Below are 15478 nucleotides of genomic sequence, written 5' to 3' on the forward strand. Positions count from 1 at the left end.
GAAGTTGATATAGATGCCATAAGAATTTAGATAACATAATGAGCCATTTAGCCTACAAAATCTATGTCAATTTTTCTTTTACCACAGAAGCCTTCTAAGTATTCCTATCTATGCACTACAATATTATCTTCTTATGTACTTAAACTGTGGTTTAGTAAAGACTTAAGGGGTGACATGATTGCAAATGCTTGATACTATAATTGTAGCATTAATACTATAAATAATGTTGCCATTGGATGAAAAAGACCAGGTCTGGGGGCCATAAAAAGATACCTACCCCCTAAGACCCGAAACAGAAAATTCTCTTGTCAACCGGTATTCAGTAGAACATGCAAGATGGACATACAAGATGTGAGTTATGTATTTAACAAGGCTTGCTGTAAACAAGATGGCACAGAAACTCAACAGCAGCACTACTGCTTCTGCTCTAACAACCTGGATTTGTTCTCAGTCTCTACTTTTGCCCAGGGTTTGCACATTAACCATGTTGACATGAAATTCCCTGAGGCGCTGCTTTGTTAGCCCCTCCATTTAGTATGCTAATTGGCTACTTTGCATTATTGTGGGCAGCAGGATAACCCTAGTGCGGGGTATGAGGCACATAATGAAGTAGAGCTTGAGGAAAAAGTATAGGGGCACTGGATTGATGAGATTGCTCAAAGCAAAAGTCATTTCAATAGCCTCCTTCACCACCACATGGAAATAAGGAAGGAAGTATGAAAAGACTAAGTGAACAGGATGACAAGGATAAATGCTGCCCTAGATCAAATGACCTGTGTTGCAATCAAACTGAACAATGCTGTGAATACGAGGAATTCTGCAGATGCTGGAAATTCAAGCAACACACATCAAATTTTCTGGTGAACGCAGCAGGCCAGGCAGCATCTCTAGGAAGAGGTGCAGTCGACATTTCAGGCCGAGACCCTTCGTCAGGATCTTGACGAAGGGTCTCGGCCCGAAACGTCAACTGTACGTCTTCCTAGAGATGCTGCCTGGCCTGCTGCGCTCACCAGCAAATTTGACGAATGCTGTGAATACTCAGGTCAGGCAACATCTATGGCCACTTTGGCCATGGCAACGTTATTAATTTCACTACCCCTCCTTACATTTAATTTGCTCCTTCATACAAGGATAAAGACTATGAAGATTTACAAATAAAATTCGAATTCTGTACTGTATGCAGTCACAACAAAGATAACCATTTGTTTCTTTTTTAAAATTAATAACATTTGTTGGTGGAATTTGGTTTTCAAGTTGCATGAGAAATGACAATTGAAGTCTATTGATGACTAGTGATTAGAATTCATGGTCAAGGATTCAATTAACCATAAACTCCCAATCATTTGACAAAATTTATCTGCCATTATAGTCCACTTGGTTAACATATCAGAAAAGAATATGATATGCTGGAGAGAGAAGCTCATTATGAACACATCTTGGAGGACATATCTATCAAGAATATTTAAAAAGATAAGGAACTGCACTTAACATTGATGTCAGCAGTGGAAAAAAATCTTGTTTATGCAAAACAAAGGAATTGACCTATTGCTGCAGGTGAATAAGACATACCTTCTTCATTTTCCTTTTCTGTTTCACCCTCTTGTAATTCTTCTATAACCTCTGATAGCTCTTTCAAAGATACTGTTTTGGCAATCTCACTTTCCAAACCTGAATAAAATGCAGAGAAAGTAAAAAAGAGGCTGATTATGTGAAAATGACATAAATGTTCATTTTAAAATACAAGTCAAAATCGCAGGGAAACAGGCCCTTCAGCCCATCAAGTCCAGACCGACCATTGGCCACCATTAACCCCATTCTCTTTATTTTTAATTCTCCTCATATTCTTGTCCACTGCCCCCAATATTCTCCCATTTCAGCACTAGGTGCCATTCACAGCAGCCAATTAACCTACTAAACAGGCTTTTGATGCACTAGGAATCCAGAGACTGGGCAAAGCATACACAATGACAAGACTGTCTAAGTGTTACACAGACTGCAGAGGTGCAATCATTTACTGTGCAAGAATGTGAAGGAGTAGCTACAGTCAAAGCACTTTTGCTTTTAAGTCTTCTCAAAGAGGTCCATGATAAATGTAAAGATTTCATTTGTTAAGACCAAAAGACCAAACTAGAGGGGTTAATAAAAGGTCTCTGACAGAGAAGTTCATAGCTCTCAAAAGAATTTATTAAATATTGAACTTTCTACCACAAGCAACGTGTGAAATGATGGGGATTTATATTTGAGGCAACCGTATGAAACCACTTTTACTTAATCCACTCTTAATCAACCTCAAGAATCTACCTTTTGTTCATAACATTATTAAATAATTTCCAATGATAAACTTATGGATTTGTATATCTGTCAGTTGAAGCTGCTTGCAATCATTTTCAGTTTCTTGGTTTTGTAGAGCTTGGGTCAGATTCCAGAATGTACGAGATGAACAGTAAAAATTGCACCCTCGGCTTATTACACATAGCAACTCTATGTTTAATGATAGAATGATTGCAATCAAATCTATTGATTTCAAATGTTTCAGATCAGCTATTTGAAATCTAAACAAGTAGAATCGCTAGTCACTCATTAGAGTTCATATTCACTCACATAAACCTGCGCGCTGCCGCAAACTCATGCGCCTTCCTCCCCAACTTGAGACAAAAGGCATTGTGTTTGATGCCATATGCATGGATTTCAGCAAGGCTTTTAACAATGTCCCACATCGCCTCCAGGATGCAGGAAGCATGGCAAATAGATCCAAAATTGATTTAATATTGACAGCACTTATTGAAGTTAGCTGGTTTTGAGACCAAAAATCTCATAAATGAAGTTAAGGGAGAGTACTCAGTACTATTAATGGTTTACACTTAGATGTAGGGGACGCAATTCGGAAGCTTACATTTGATATAAAATTAGCTCCATGGTCAATAGGCAAAAGGTAATATGGCCTGGCAAATTGGGCAGAAAAATATCAAGTGGAATTAATCCACACAAGTTTATGCATTTGGGAAGCAACAATACATAAGAATCTACAATAAATGGTGAGCAATGAGAGCCATGGAGGAACAGAAGAACCTTCAAGATTCTTAAGGTAGCAGGACAGCACAGTTAAGTGGTTAAAAGAAACAGAACACAAGCTTTTGCTAATAAAGGATGTTCTCTAATTTCACTACAGCTTCACCACTGCATAAAGTTCTACCCACCACATTAGACCAAAAGTCTCTAACCTCTCCAGGACCGATCGGAGTTACTGGACAAATTAGGGTTTTTCCTGGACGATAGCAATACCTACATCAGACTGTTTACTGATTACAGCTCAGCAATCAACACCATCAACAAGCTTCAAAACCTGGACCTCTGTACCTTCTACAACTGGATCCTTGACTTCCTCACTGGGAGACCACAGTGAGTGCAAGTTGAAAATAACACCTCCCTTGAGGATCAACATTGGTGCACCTCAAAGATGTGTGCTTAGCCCACTGCTCTATTCTCTCTCTACACACACCACACAGCTCAAATTACCATCTACAAGTTTGCAAATGACAGCTATTGCTGGCAGAATTTAAGATGGCGACGAGACAGCGTACAGGAGTGAGACCAACTGGCTGAGTGGTGTTGCAGAAATAATCTCACACTCAACATTAGTAAGACCAAGGAGTTGATTGTAAACCCCAGGAAGCAGAAGTTGAGGGAACAGAAGTGGAAAGGGTTCCTAGGTGTCAACAACTTGAAGATCTATCCTTGATTCAACATATTAATGTACTTATAAAGGCATGACAACAACTACATTTCCATTAGGAGTTTGAGGAGACTTGGCATGTCACCAAAATCTCTCAAATTTCTACAGATGTACAGTGGAGAGCATTCTAACTGGTTGCATCACCTGGTAAAGAGGTCACTGCACAGAAAAAGCTGCAAACTTAGCCAGTTCCATCAAGAGTGCTATCTTCCCCAGCACTGAGTTATCACCTTTTGCAGATGCCCTAAAAAAGGTGCCATTGCTCCCCCCCCATTACTCAGGACATGCCCTCCTCTGATTGCTACCATTGAAGTGGTACAGAAGCCTGAAGACACTCAATATTTTAGGAACACCTTCTTCCCCACGACCATTACATTTCTGAATGAACAATGAACCTACGTACATTTCACTTTTTTTTGGCATTACTTAATTTTTTTAAATTGTAATTTCATCATTTTTATTATGTACTGCAACAAAACAAAATTTCACAACATATTTCAGTGACATTAAACCCAATTGTTGCTTTCTTTGGAATAAAATAGGGAGGCACGGGAAGGCAATTGAATTCATAAAATTATAAGGGGCCTAGATAGAGTAAATAGCAAGGATCTACTTCACTTAGCTATGTAAACAAAACCAAGCAATGGAGATTTAAACTAAGCACACACACACACAAAATGCTGGATGAACTCAGCAGGCCAGGCAGCATCTATGGAAAAGAGTACAGTCAAAGTTTTGGACCGAGACCCTTCATCAGGACACACGCCTGATGAAGGGTCTTGGTCCAAAACATCGACAGTAATCTTTTCCGTAGACGCTGCCTGGCCTGCTGAGTTCCTCCAGCATTGTGTGTGTGTTGCTTGGATTTTCAACGCCTGTAGATTTTCTCTTGTTGGAGATTTAAACTAAATAGCTCAGAATCAGGTATCACCGGCATGTGACTTGAAATTTGTTAACTTAGCAGCAGCAGTTCAATGCAATACATAATCTAGCAGAGAAAAGTAAATAAATATAGTAATAATAATAAGTAAATCATTTACGTATATTGAATTTAAAAACGTAAACACGAGGAATTCAATAGATTCTTAAAAAGTCCAAAAACAGAAATACTGTATATTAAAAAAAATGAGGTAGTGTCCAAAGCTTCTATGTTCTTTTAGGAATCGAATGGCCGAGGGGAAGAAGCTATTCCTGAATCGCTGGGTGTGTGCCTTCAGACTTCTGTACCTCCTACCTGATGGTAACAGTGAGAAAAGGGCATGCCCTGGGTGCTGGAAGTCCTTAATAATGGATGCTGCCTTTGAGACACTGCTCCCTGAAGATGTCCTGGGTACTTTGTAGGTTAGTACCCAAGATGGAGCTGACTAGATCTACCTTCTGCAGCTTATTTTAAGATGGTGAAAGAAAATGAGCTGGAAATGGCAAGAATCTGAGGCTCCTTGCCAGAAACGGTGATAAAGGCAGACACTCAAAGAAAATGGCTGAGTACTTGAAGAGCCATAATCTTAAAGGTTAGAGACATTGTGCTGGAAGGTGGGAAACACACAAACAGGTTCACTTCTGAGCCATTTTCCCATGATTACTTCTTCAATGATGCAGTAGATGCCACTCTTATCATTTGCTTACTGCTATGGAAAACATCTAGCTGCTTGTTGTCCTTGGATGAAGATTGAGAAGAAACTTGTATAGAAGATGAACACGAGTATTTGGTATGAATAATCTATTTCCATTCTAAATGTTACATAATTCTATTAAGGAAGAAAATTTCTACTCGTTGTGAATTTATTCACCTATAAACTGGAACACAGTCATGGGGCCAAGTACTTAAAGTTTTGGATTGTGTGTAACTTTCCACTCACTTGGACTGTCAGCTGCTCCCTTATCACTTGTCACATGCTGCTGTCTTTTTAATGGCTTTACATTTTCATGTTTACCATCCTGTAACAAAAATACAGACGTCTTTGCACCACTGATTTAAAGAAGAAACATTATACCAATGTCCAAAGTAAAAGCTGTCAAGGATATCAGAATCTTTACAGTTAATTAATACCCAAAAGATACAAGTAACAGCTGTGAGAATGCAAGGCATTTGAAATTTACAGTTAAATGATAGGAAAGCACAAATGGTTAGAGCTTGGCAGCCATTCAGCTGTCAAATCTGAAGCATCTGTAATAATCACCCAAAGACCACTTCTCCACATCCTGATATTCTTTCAGACACAGCACTTCCTTTTCAATGTTCCAATTGAATTTTCCCCACTACTGCGATTAGCTGGCATTTCTGGACTCCAACCATGAGCTGTATAAAGCTTATGTCCCGGTTCCTTTACTATATTTGTCCTCTGCTTTATGATCACTCCAAGAGTGAACAGTTGCTCTCGACCAATGATTTTAAATACCTCAGAATTACCTCAATCCAAACACTGACATTGGATTAATTTTGCTAAACTTCTTCTGCACCATTGTACAGCTTCTGATGGTTTGACTTCATAGCCTTATTGTATTTGTCTCCATTTATAAAGCCCATGACCCTTTGCTCCAAAACCAAGTATATGGCTGGGGGAGGGTGGGCGCATTTCTTTTACTCCTTAGTTTTGTGCCTTGTGGTTTATAATACCTATCTTACCCTACATACCTAGGCCCATATCATAACAAAGTAAAGCAGTGACCTCCTGGGGTACATAGTGCAAACTCAAGTCCAACAACCTCTTTCCTTGCTATTGTTTCTCATTACCTGGCCAACCCAAGCTCTTACAGCCCCTTTAATTTCACACATTATAATTTTGGTGACAAAAGGTGGCACTTTATTAAAACACCTTTTGCAAAGCATACATTTTCTACATCAATCCTACTTCAAAAACTATCAAGGTCGATAAGACCATAAGACATAGGAGCAGAATGAGGCCACTCAGCCCATCGAATCTACTCCACCATTCCATCATAGCTGATCCCACTCAACCCCACCTTCCACCTTCTAGTCATAAACTTTGATGCCCTGACCAATCAGGAAACTATCAACTTTCACTTTAAATATACCCATGGTCTTGGCCACCACTGAAGTCTATGGCAGAGCATTCTACAGATTCACCATTCTGGCTATAAAATAATTCCTCCTTACTTCTGTTCTAAAGGGTCACCCTTCAATTTTGAAGCTGTGCCCTCTAGTTCTGGACACCCCCACCATAGGAAACATCTTCTCCACATCCACTTTATCTAGTCCTTTCAACACTTGGGTTTCAACAAGATCCCCTCACATTCTAAATTCCAGTGAGTACAGGCCCAAAGATGCCATACGTCAACCCCTCCATTCCTGAAAACATCCTCATGAACCTTCTCTGCATTCTTTCCAATGACAATACATCCTTTGAGATAGGGGGCACAAAACTATTAACAGTACTCCAAGTGCAGCCTGACTAGCGTCTTATAAAGCTTCAACATCATCTCCTTGTTTTTATATTCTATGAGGGGTGATTGGTAAGTTCGTGGCCTAAGATAGGAGAAATTTAGAAAACCTAGCACATCTATTTTTCTAACACAGTCCCTTCCTACATGTACACACTTAGTCCAGTGGTTGTGGAGCATACGGATCCCGATTGGTCAACGTTTCGGGCTGGAACCCTTGACCGATCTTTTCCACGGATGCAGCCCGACCTGCTGAGTTCCTCCAGCGTGTTTTGAGTTTTTTGCCCATTCTTCTAATTTCTGTAAGTTCTTCTGCAATTGCATTGCTTGCTCAGCACTACCTACCCCTCCACATACCTTCGTATCCTCTGTAAACTTTGCCACAAAGCCATCAATTCCACTATTTAAATCATTGATAAACAATGTGAAAAAAAGTAGCGGTTCCAATACCGACCCGAGGAACACCACTAGTCACTGGCAGCCAAGTTATTCCCACTCCCTGCCTGTCAGCCATTCCTCTGTCCATGCTAGTATCTTTCCTGAAATGCCATGGGATCTTATCTTGTAAAGTAGCCTCATGTATGGCACCTCATCAAATGCCTCTGACAACCACTGCCTCTCCTTTGTCCACCCTGCTTGTTACTTCCTCGAAGAACTCCAACAGACTTGCCAGGCAAAACTTCCCTTTACAGAAACCGTGCTGACTTTGACTTATTTTATCATCAGTCTCCAAGTACCTCGAAACCTCATCATTAATAATAGACTCCAACACATTTGCCAACCACCAAGATTAAGCCAACAGCCCTATAATTTCCTTTATTTTACCTTCCTCCCTTCTTAAAGAGTAATATTTACACTTTTTCAGTCTTCTGGAATCACGCCAGAATCAAGTGATTCTTGAAAGTTCATGATCAATGCATCTGCCATCTCTTCAGCCATCTCTTTCAGACTATGGGATATAGTGTGCCTAGCACTTTTCCCCCTACATAATAGCAATGACACTCACACCTGCTCCCTGACTCATGGACCTCTGGCATACTGCCAGAGGGTGAGGGTTAAGATGCCAGAATGCCAGAAGTGTGCAAAATATCCCCCTAGTGTTTGTGGATCTCGTACTGGAGATGCAATATCACTTCACCCTGCAACTTGTTTTTGGCCCACGTTGTCATCATCTCGGTCCCCAACTTTACTGGGATCTTCCTCCTCTTTAACCTCCATCCTGGAGTTTAAGTTACAATGGTGGAGTTATTGCCTATGGATAGTGTTTTGGATTTGGGGTCTTTTTTATAGGGACTGTGCGCTGTGATCTTGGGGTTGTGCAGTAGCTAATTGAGGGGTGTTGTGGGGAGGGACATGCCCGGGTGTACAGTTAGGTAATGGGGGTTGAGGATTCACAGCGAAGGGAGGTGGGGCGGGGTGGCAAATGCCATTGCGGGGGGGAGGGGTTGCCCCTGCAGTAGGGGGGAGGGCTGAAATAGGAGCCTAACTGCTGATGATATTGGGTGAATTTGGCCCCCTGATGGGGTGAGGGCTTGGGTTTATGGGGGTGTGTAGCAGGGTTGGAGATGTTGAGGTTAGGGGTAGGGTAAAGGACTGTTACATAAGCCCTTTTGTGTGGTGTAGTTTGGGTTATTTGGGGTGCTGTCCGGTTTAGTTGGCGTGCGCGGTCCATTGGAAGTTATGGTTATGGTGAATGCTAGGGTTGGGAATGTTTGTGGAGTGGCGTGGTGCTGGTGATGTGGGGTGAACCTGGCTCCCAGGTGGGGAAGAGGGCTAGGATTTATGGGGGTATGCTGAAGGGTTGGAGGTGTTAAGCTGAGGTGTATGGCTGGGTAGTGGGGTTACGGGAGGTTTAGGGTTAGAGCACCCAAACCAATGGTGTAGTAGGGTAAACTTGGCCGCCCCAGTGGAGAGAAGGCTCAGGTTTATGGGGGTGTGTAGGATGGGTGAAGTCGTTATGTTTAGGGATATGTCCGAGGAATGCGCACGCAGGCCTACCCATGGAGGTGTGGGAAGAAAAGGAGCATGGGGTCCATCAAGTAGGCCCCTTTGTGAGGGTGTGGCCAGGGTCCACTTGGATGCCGTCTGGTTTAGTTGGGGTGTGTGGTCCTTTTGGATGTTAGGATTAGGTTGGGGGGGGGGTCCGCTGGGTGGCGGGAGGTATAACTGGTGGTGTGGGGTGAGTTTGGCCCCTTGGCGAGAAGAGGACCTGTGTTTATGGGCTGTGAAGGTGTTAGGTTTCAGGGCAGGGCCATGTGCTGGGGATGCATTCTCCCCCATGGGGTGGGGGGGTGGGAAGCTGGGAGGTTGGGGCAAGTGCTGTGCCTGGATCAAACTGGTTGTTACGAGTCTATTCTTTCTAGTGGTTATCCCTTGTAGAGTTATAATTTCTCACGTTATCCCTCTCTATTTGGGGAATTAGGTTCTGTTTTGGGGCCTAATTGTTAGGCTCTATTTCCAAAGTAAGACGTACCTTTCCTATTTAATGGTCCCCTGTCTTAATTTTGTTTCAGGGTGGGTGACTGAAGGGGATCCTCCTCTTCCTCCCTACTCTAATTTTCTCAATGTTTTTAATTACTGGGTGCAGTGTTGGCCCTCTAGTGGGGTTGGGGTAGATAGATGCAAAGTACTTATTAAGTTCACCTGCCATTTCTTTGTACCCCATTACTATCTGTCCAGCATTGTTTTCCAGAGATCCAATATCATCCCTCACCTCCCTTTTACTCTTTATTTAACTGAAAATAACTTTAGTATCCTGCCCACAACGTCATACAGACCAATCTCTAACTACGCCACAAGTTCATTCATCTTATTCCAAATACTACGTTCACTTAAAAACACCTTCAGTCCCACATTTTTCGCCCTTTTGAATTTTACCTGTGGTACAGTTTTACTCTTTGCACTGTCTGCATTTGTACCCAACCATTGGCTCATCCTTCCTTACATTCACATCGCACCCATCGTCTACCTGTAAACCTGTTGGCTCATCCTCTGCATTATCATACTGGTTCCCATCCCCCTGCCATATTAGTTTAAACCATTCCCAACAGCTTTCGTAAACCTGCCTGCAAGGATATTGATCCCCCTCGGATTCAAGTGTGACCCATTACTTTTGCATATCACACCTGCCCCAGAAGAGGTCCCGATGATCCAGAAATCTGAATCCCTGCTCCCTGCTCCAATTCTTCATTTATATGCCACCTCATTCTAATCCTATCCTCATTGTCACATGGCACAGGCAGCAAACCTGAGATTACCACCCTTGATACTCTGCTTCTTAACTTCCTTCCTAACTTCCTGTATTCCGTTTCAGGACCTCCTATGTCGTTGGTACCAATATATACCATGACTTCTGACTGATCACCCTCCCTTTTCAGGATATTGTGGACGCATTCAGAAACATCGCAGACCCTGGCACCTGGGAGGCAAACTATCATCAACTTATTGCTGATGGGGACAGCCACAGGGGTGCTCTCTACTATTTGATGTTTTCCCTTCCCTCTCTTGACAGTCACCCATTTATGTCTCCTGTAGCCTTGGAGTGACTACCTCCCTGTAGCTCCCATCACATCCTCACTTTCCCTAACAAGCCAAAGGTCACCAAGCCGCAGCTCCAGTTCCACAATCTCTAAGGAGCTGCACCTGATGCAGATGTGGCCATCGGGGAGGCTGGAAGTCTCCTCGAAATCCCACATTTGACATCCCTGTTCTTTCAAGAGTTCAAAAAGAGAAAAAAAAAGAGAAAACTTGCCTACTTACCTTCTTTCCACCTGTTCGCACCAAAGATCATTGAGCCAAAGCCTTACCGCTCTGACTCAGACCATTCCAACAATGACCGCTCCGCTAGACGGTACCTCTTTTAGGGAGACTGAGCTTTTCAAGCTCCACTCCAGACCTGCGCAGGAATGCTTCTGCGCAAAGACTCCCACTGAAAAGGTTTCCCTTTAACCAATTCTTACTGAACTTGTTGCTGGCCTCTCAAACACCCACATTACATGAACTGAATCATCATGCATCTCTAAGTTTACACCATTCAACAGACATCAGCAAGTTTTACCTTTCTTGATGGAACGGGTGTTGCCAACTTGCTGCTTTGTTCAGACCCATCTGCAGGACATGGCACGGAAGGGGATGAGGCTGATGCGTCAGTAGATTGCCCTTTTCCACCTACTGTTTAAATCAAGTCAAAAAAATCAAAGTCCTTCCAGCTTCACAGTCTTCCCACTTCCAACAAAAATCATGTTGGGAAGGGAGTAGTAATTTCAATCTCCAATTGTACTTCAATGCTTTGGAAAATACAACCAGCTCATGCTAAAGCACGATGAATTTTCCCATGTATGGCTGACATAGCAGATTTCAATATGACATTTAGAAGGAAGATTCACAAAACAGTTAAAAAGATTGACGATCAAGAACAAACTTCAAAAGGAATACACTGTTCACAGTAAACAGCATACACCAAGTAAAATGACAAAGGATCAATGCACGATGCTCAGAGTTTATTCTTAAAGGGCAAATTTCTTGCCCACCATGGTGAGACAAGGAGCCATACAAATTCCACAGAATTATGAAAGTGACAATACATGTAACAACAGCCACTTAGATCCTCATATATACAAAACAATTGTATTTTCCTGAACTTATTCAGTACTTTTCATGCTTTCATTGATTTCTCCATTTGCATTTTGTATTACAGAAAGCTTCAAGGAAAGAGAAGAGTAAATTTAAGTGCTATGTCTGATGTTTTCTTTACCAGTCTCTCTTATCCATTGTGTACATTATCAGGGCTGCTAGCCAAATCCTCTGCTGGAATGTTTATCTTAATTCCTCCTCAAATACCATCTATTACTCTGAGACCACTTACCTTTAAGCAGTCATTCCTAATTTATGTTTTTACTACATTGTCAGTCATGCAAATTTGACCTTTCCCTACTTTGCAACATTATCTCAGTTTAAATAAAGACAAAGATAAAAAGTTGAAGATAATGACTATGTTCACTACCGTAAAAACATTATCCTAATGTTGGAATAAACTATCCCTCAACTAAATTCAGAATGCTCCCTGCAGCTTCCTGTGTTGGAACATTCTCCATTAATACAATTTAGGAATGCTACACTTTCAACCTTCTTTGCTTTCACACTGACTGTATTCCAGTTAACACTTCAATATTAATCCCTCTTTATTACAACAGTATTCTGTTTGCAACTTTACAGCACATTCCAAGGGAACCTAGCAATACCTACATGACCTTGCAGAAGACATTTGAAGATCGTGAGACTTAGTTAAAGTTGAAATGAGAAAACAGAGTGACAGTCAAACCATATACGTACTGTCATGTGACTAGTGATGTAGCATTAGCTGAAGACAGAAGGGATGAAACTTCTCAGTAACATTGGAAAACTTTGAAAACACTATTTGGGGAAAAGGCAAAAGTAATGATTAAGAGTAAACATCTCATTACAAGGAGTTTAGAAAAAAAAGCCATTGGATTGAGAGCACAGATAAAAGGTGGAAGTTTTGGTCATTACTGAAACAAGACTTCAAGGGCAGGACTCAGTTCTTACTTATGGATTATTAGTGATAGTAAAATAGGCAAAATCCATGACCAGGGCAAAGTTGTCTATTCTGGACTCAAACTACCCAGTAATCTCACACAAATGTTAATTGGTCTTATCCCTTTAGAGAAAGGTGAACCTGCTATGCATTTTCATAACTATATTCTTGCTCACATTTTACTTCTTAAGCTGGTTTACTTGACACCCAACTGTTGAGCCAAGGCAATAACCATAGATGAATATCTTGCAATAATCCTTAAGAACAAAGAACTGACCTATTAATAACCACAGTCACTAGTTAATTGTGACCAAGGGAAGAGAAGATGGGGGACATCATCCAAATCCAGCATTTGCTAGTTTTGGCTGAGATATCAAGATCTGCCCTGGCTTGCTTTATTACCAGGTCGAACACTTATAGCAGACACATTTTAAAAAATTTGATAACTTTGATACAAGTATACAGTTATCAATTGAAAATTTGATCAAAGTGAAAAGCTTGAAGAGGTGGCTAAGAGCAAATACACTAGACAAGTACAGAAGCAGAGGGTTTAAAAAAAACTTCAAGGCTTGGGATCTGAAGACACAACTGCCTATAACAATGGAAGCCAACTCATGGATGATTAAGGATCAAAATTACGAGGGGGGGGGAGAGAAAAAACACACACCTTGGAGACCATGTGGATAATGACTGAAGAATTTGCAAATAAAAGGTGAAAATTACAAATTACTTAACTAGCAGCTGACATTAGTCAACAAGTACAAGAGTAATGGGTGAAAGACATTGCAGATGAAAACAGGGGCAGAGTTTTCAAATACCCAGAATTCAGAGAGAATAAAAGAGAAAAATCAGAAGTCTGTTGAAGTATCTGGAGGGGACAAAGCATCAGCACCAGAAATGCTCAAGGCAGGGTTATGTCAAAGCGTGGAAAGAAAATGGTATATGGTTTTGGAGGGGTAGTAAGCACGTGTTTTAGAAGACATTTAGGAATCAAAAAGGTTTTAATTTTGATAGATGACTGTCAGAAAATGACCCATTTTGTCACTTTCATAATTTTGTGGAGTTTCTATTGCTCTTTGTCTCACCACGGTGTGCAAGACATTTGCCCTTTTTGAATACATCTTGGGCACTGGTAAGCTGAATGAAACAGATTCATCCACTATCAGGATTTAGTCATAAGCTATTTGCTCTTGAATTCAACACTGAAGATTCTCAAACTCTCCCATTAAAATCAGTAAAAGTGCATATTTGTTCAATCCAACTTGAACAGAAGTGAATGCCTAATTCCAGTGCTTGGTGTTTTCAGTTTACTGTGGAAAAAATGAAAGTAAAAACCTCTTAAACTTCAGAAGTCCTTGTGGTAGCTGGAATTTTATAGTTGGTATGTTGAGCTGAAGTTAAATTCTATGGATACTAGAGCCTTTGCATCTGTGCTTATAGACAAGCCTACATCAAGATGCTATACATGCAGCAGCTTGATAAGCACTCAATTGCTCAACGACAGTTCAGTACCTAGTTACAGTTTCCAGTTTATGTATACAGTGAGCTAAGGGACTCTCACATGGACCACAAATTGACTGAAATACCTACCAGGTGTACTGTGGCCTTTAGCATATAGACAGGAGGCACTCTGAGATGTTTCATGAAGGCTTGTTGGAGAAAGTCCTCTGGAGGAAGGGGGTGTAGACAGCCCACATGCCAAAGACGGGCTCCAGAGCACATCCTAAAAACGAGACAAATTTATATTACATATACATTTTTAGGATCTGGATACCATGAGCTAAGCCAACATTCACTGCCCACCCTTTAATGCCCTGAGAAGGCAGTGGCAGTACATTTCTGCAGCTGGCAAACTGCCTTCTGTTACCTCGTCAGTCCTGCTGATGGTACTTGCGTTGCATTTTTGGTTAAGGCGTTGCAAGGTTTATATTTACCGAAGATATTACGTTTCCAAGTAAATGTGGAAAGGAAGCTCAGATGGTGTTGCCGTACGACGCTTGAAGACCTTCTTAGTCTTGGTGGAAGAGATCACTGATCATGCAGAATGGTTCACAGGGCAACCACTGCACCAGTTTCAGAGGGGATGAATGCTTTGTGAGATGGATTGCATCGCAAACAAGCCAGCTGCCTTTCCTTGGACTATGACAAACTTATAATGGTTTTGAATTCGCACAGGCAAGTGTAAGGTATCTCATTATACTCCTGACTCCTGTCATGTAGATGGTGGAATGGCTTTGGGGTGTTAACCAGGGTAACCAGCCTCTGGTCTGATCTTACAATGGCAATATATTTCTGCAGCTGGTGTACTCTACCTTCTGGTCAGTCATGATCCTCAGAGTATTAAGGGGGGGGTGGAGAAGGAACACTGATGGTAATGCCAAGATTAATGAATGGAAACCTACTTGTTAAAAGTGGTTAATGCCTGGTAATATGGCACTTTTGCCATGCAACGTCACTTACCACTTACTAGCCCCTTCAAGTGAGGACTCAACTTACCTGCAGCGCTTCTGCAGGCTGGTGTTGTGAAGTTGGTGTTTTGTACATAGACTGAGATCCTGGGTGACTGGAGATTGGGACTCTGGGAGTGCAAGTTGAAGAAACACTGCCTGCAATAAGGTGAACAGGGAGACTTTAGAACACCAAAAACAAAAGGAGTCATACAGCACAGAAATGAAACCCTCACCTACCATGTCCTTGTTCACCATTGTACCTATCCATACTAATCTCATTTACCTGCAGTAGGTCTGTAACCTGCTATGCCCTGGAAATTCCGTGAAATACAGCCAGTT

General features: G+C 41.5%; 1 protein-coding gene across 6 annotated transcripts in view; it reads right to left on the reverse strand.

The window, feature by feature from the left end:
- Positions 1–15478, reverse strand: part of tsc1b (TSC complex subunit 1b) — a 59778-nt gene that overhangs the window by 25093 nt on the left and 19207 nt on the right. For all 6 annotated transcript variants that reach the window (XM_063073694.1, XM_063073690.1, XM_063073692.1 and 3 more), the window contains 5 exons: positions 15186–15295; positions 14280–14412; positions 11193–11305; positions 5593–5671; positions 1570–1668 (listed from right to left, as the gene is read on the reverse strand). In XM_063073694.1, coding sequence (XP_062929764.1) covers positions 1570–1668; positions 5593–5671; positions 11193–11305; positions 14280–14412; positions 15186–15295 — 534 coding nt within the window. The remainder of the gene's footprint in view (positions 1–1569; positions 1669–5592; positions 5672–11192; positions 11306–14279; positions 14413–15185; positions 15296–15478) is intronic.

This window comes from Mobula hypostoma, chromosome 21, assembly GCF_963921235.1.
Source record: "Mobula hypostoma chromosome 21, sMobHyp1.1, whole genome shotgun sequence".
NCBI lineage: Eukaryota > Metazoa > Chordata > Chondrichthyes > Myliobatiformes > Myliobatidae > Mobula > Mobula hypostoma.